Source organism: Mizuhopecten yessoensis, unplaced genomic scaffold (genome assembly GCF_002113885.1).
Source record: "Mizuhopecten yessoensis strain PY_sf001 unplaced genomic scaffold, ASM211388v2 scaffold7745, whole genome shotgun sequence".
NCBI classification, from domain to species: Eukaryota; Metazoa; Mollusca; class Bivalvia; order Pectinida; family Pectinidae; genus Mizuhopecten; species Mizuhopecten yessoensis.
This window is the reverse complement of record NW_018407201.1, coordinates 5,798-10,039: the sequence shown is the minus strand read 5'-3', so window position 1 is coordinate 10,039 and position 4,242 is coordinate 5,798. Positions and strand designations below refer to the sequence as shown.

Below are 4,242 nucleotides of genomic sequence, written 5' to 3'. Positions count from 1 at the left end.
AAGGTTCATGTAAAATATGGCCGTAACTGATTTGCTATTACACTAGCATGAATTTGAAAACCTCCATTTAATACATTGATTTATATTTTTAAATCATACTATCTGTATTTCTCGTACAAATAACATTACTGGAAAAGCGTTAATATGACACAGGTCCGAGTGCGTTCTAATAGTCTTTATATAGAGGGATATGTATCAGAGATGTTATACCCTTAAAGAGATATGCACATCCGATAAATTGCTAATGTTTCATTGAACACAATGCAATGTGCCAGGTAAATGTAAATCCTTATGTGCTAAAATTCAATAAAATATGAAGTAAGGAAAATTGTTATGTAGACAGCATCTAGGTTAATTTCTACATATTCCTAAATATATAATCCGTATCAATTTTATTTGCTAATTTTAATTCGTAACTGCGAAAAAAACTTCAAGCCCGCATACATAAACAGCTCAATGGTATTTTTGAGTTACTAGAGGTATTGTTTTCCAAGACTATTTAAATGCATTCGAGTCGGAATAAATCAATGCTGCAGTTGTTGTATCATCCTCAACGCACATGCACTACAATATTTTCTGCGGATTCTCAAAAATCTGTTTGAAACAGTTGGATTACACCAAACAATAACGTTTGGTAAGTTTGTTTAGTATTTCAAGGGGAACATTAAGTTGAACATTCTGGCTGACAAAAGGGAACACACCATTACACATTATGGTTAACAGGCATGCTGAGTAACTTTTCAAACCGCAGTGCTGTTGTCTATAGTTATTCAAATGACCTTGCAAGTATTGTGGTGAAAGAACAGATAATGCCATCAAGGTCACAGAATAAATAAATATGACCTTACCTGGTGGCTCATGTAACATATCCAATTGTATGCTTGAACTTCCTCTGTTGATTTCATGAAGTGCTCGGCTGCAGCGAGGTCCAATTCTGCCTGTTTGAACCATTTCCTCTGTTGCACTGGGTTAGAAACAGGATCACTGTCGTGATAATACGATCCACGGTAGCCCCCCCTCGATGACTCTTGATAGCGTTCTCTTTCTCTTGAACAATGCCGATCGACGTCATCATAGAACTGTCTGTTTGGGGTAGGACGAGACTGAGAATAATCAGAAGCATCCACATCATCATCAACGCTAACAGGATCACCATTAGTAAGTCTGTCCCAAACTAGCATGATATACTGAAACACGTCTGTAGCTTGTTCCTCATTGCCAATGTTCTTGTCCGGATGCCATTGCCTCAGGTATCTCTTAAAGATTGCCTTCTTTTCCCTATCGGGTAAGGTCCATATCGTCAACAGCTTCCTTCTGACCTCTTTGAAGATGACTTGACGAGGTAATGTGTTAGTAGAACTGTTGTTAGCTACGTCAACTGCTTGGACAAGTTCTCGTGAATCTGTCTTTTTGCGGAGAATTTTGTAGATATCATACGCAGATGTGATAAGAAATCTGCCCTCTCCAACATAGACTTCATACTTGGACAGTTCAGTTAACAACTTACCCTCTATAACACAACTAATCAGCTTCACTATCTTTGCATATATATACAAGTCGCTTTCTTCCCTTGAATATATTACCTCTTCGGAATCCTTTGCCTCTTCATCGTGTAGCTTTAGAGCGACATACTCATCTTGGTTAAAGGTAAATGTAGTGTTGTCCAACATGTGATACCACTTCTCATGAACATAAGTGCCACAAACTGGGAGAAAACTGTCCAAAAGTGACTCACTTATGTGATAATCTAGGTAATTTTCTTGATCCAAAATGGAAGAAATTTTTTCCGGGTGATCCATTTTTATGAGAATTTTTAGTATTACCGATTCATGTCTGAAACAATCAATGTTTGTGGAATTCCAAATCNTATATTTAATAGCCAATCGACCTTTTCCATTTCCTCCGAAACTTTCGTGTAAAAGTTCCATTTGAGTTCCTGCTGGTCGTTGTTCTCCGTGTTAACATGACTGAAAATATCTTTACTGCATCCTACAACTTCCTCTTTGTAAACATATTCAACTTGTAAGTCTTTTACCTCCAACACTTTGATTTTCTGTAGGCCAGACACCACATGACTTTCATTGACTTTTCCAGTTCTTGTCAAAGATTTTTCAAATCTGTCATGATGTGAAATTCGTAAGAGTCCCTCAACAAACTCAGGCCTTTGAATGAACTCTTGTAACTGATTTGTAAGACGTCCCTGCGTAACTTCCAAAGTTGATACATCTATCCTCTCTCCAACCATTTTAGTCAAAATAAGCGGTCTGTATTTGGCAGGTAATTTTTCTATATCACAGTAATTAAAATCCAGCTTCAGAGATTGGAAACCTACAAAGTAAGGTAAGCCTGCTTTGTTCCCTATTGCTTCATAGAAAAGCTTGTTGTTTGAGTAAATCATTTTGGTGGAATCCCTTAGTTTGTAGTCTTTGGTTGGAAGATACAGGATTGGTACCTGCAAACATGCATCATTATTGTCTGTCGTACACTTCAAATGTGAAAACAGTCCACGAATAGCTTCCAATACAGAGTGTCGCTCGTTAGGATGCAGTTCTTGGTCACTCACATCCTGAGTAATTCGCTCCAACACTCTAGCATACGTTGCACATGTAGGTGTCTTTTCTGTACCAAGCTTTTCAAATAGTTCAAAGTTTGCACCAAAATACCTTGGAGCTGAGTACAGATATGGTTTGAGTTCTTGTCTTTCTTCTAAATGAATAACAAGAACTCCACATGTCACAAATATTTTTTCAGAAGGCAGATACACAATAGGTTTCTGACGAAGACGATTACAAAGCGAGTCCTGCTTAGCTCCATGTTTCCATAAATATTGATAAATGTCGGACATAAGACTTTTCAAGTATTCATCCTCGTTTTTCCAGACCTTCGTTTCGCATTTTTCTTTTAATACATCACATATATTTTGTGTGTGCAAGATGACTTTTTCCAACGGTGGCTTTTCCAAGCACACCTGAAGTTGTCCTGCCACCGCGTCTGTTTTTTTCCTATTAAATCCTATGAATGGATTAGCCATTTTTGGCAAGATGTTGCAACTACTCCAGACATATTTGGTGTACCAGTCAGGAACAGCTCCTTCAAATGCCATCAATTGTCTAGCTTCATATTGTGGGTATATGTTTTCTTGTGTCCAGGATATTTTTGATGGTACGATGAACTTAATCGTCCGAATTCTTGAAAGCAAGCTACTATCAACCAAATTTTCAATTTTCCAGATGTAATCCAGCAAAAGTTCAGACTTTTCCAACACCGTATCTGTGATTTTGTGTCTTCCTTCTGCTTCAATCCGATGAGCAACTTGGATTATCAAATCATTTGATGCTTGCTTGACCATGCCGATGAGTTCCATAAACGACTTCCATTTATATTCAGCATATGGTGCCACTGGAAATATATTGCACATTGCCCGAAGGAGGGGGACGTGAGGACTATATACTTCAGAAGCTCGTTTTAATCCTTCTTTTTCTGTTTCAAAAATGCTCAATTCCTTTAGAGAAGCAATTAATTTATGTGGGCAGGAAGCACCAGGACATTTCCCTCAATCTCAAGAGATACAAGCTCTCCGTAGACTGTACAATGCAGTGGAAGTGACTTTATTTTTTTCCTCCAGTCATCAAGCTTTTGAACATCCCCGATATGATCCACAAAATACTCCAAAATAGCATCACAGTTCGTCTTTGAGAGACTTTGAAACCTTGACTCGTAGCGGTGTAGGTAGAGACAGTTTAACACCAGAACTGGCTTTCTGTGATTTGGTATCAGTGATAACAAAAGAGGGGACTGTAATAAATCTGTGTCAAAAACAGGAAGTGCAAGTTTTCCTAGTGCATCCTTCAAGTTACCTGTAAACGATTCTAAATTCAATACTTTGTCAACATTTGACAACGATGACAGTACTTTCCTTTTTGTTTGACAGTTATTTATCGTTTCCAAGAGTGTACAAGGTACCAAATTCCAGTGAGCTACAACCATCAGATCCTGAGGAATGGTCTGAACGCCTTCACTGTCGTCCGGAAAAGTTTCATCTGCTTCATCTTTTCCCTTCCATTTCTTCAGCTGTTCCGCAAAAAAAATCCACACATCGCAGATCCATGATGAGTGGGGAATGCGTTTGTTATCAGGCAGGAAAGTAACCATTTCCTTTGGATTCCTAAAAATTTCTGGTGACAAACTTTCTGCTAAGTAGTTGGCAAATGAAGGAATATCAAAAGATTTAAATACTTTTTT

At 38.0% G+C, this 4,242-nt stretch overlaps 1 protein-coding gene across 1 annotated transcript; it reads right to left on the bottom strand.

Moving 5' to 3' along the window:
- Positions 1–20: 20 nt before the first annotated feature.
- LOC110454275 (sacsin-like) lies at positions 21–1,870 on the bottom strand. Its single transcript, XM_021503704.1, has one exon. It carries the CDS (start codon positions 1,797–1,799, stop codon positions 822–824), a length of 978 nt encoding a protein of 325 aa, XP_021359379.1. The 5' UTR covers positions 1,800–1,870; the 3' UTR covers positions 21–821.
- Positions 1,871–4,242: the final 2,372 nt, after the last annotated feature.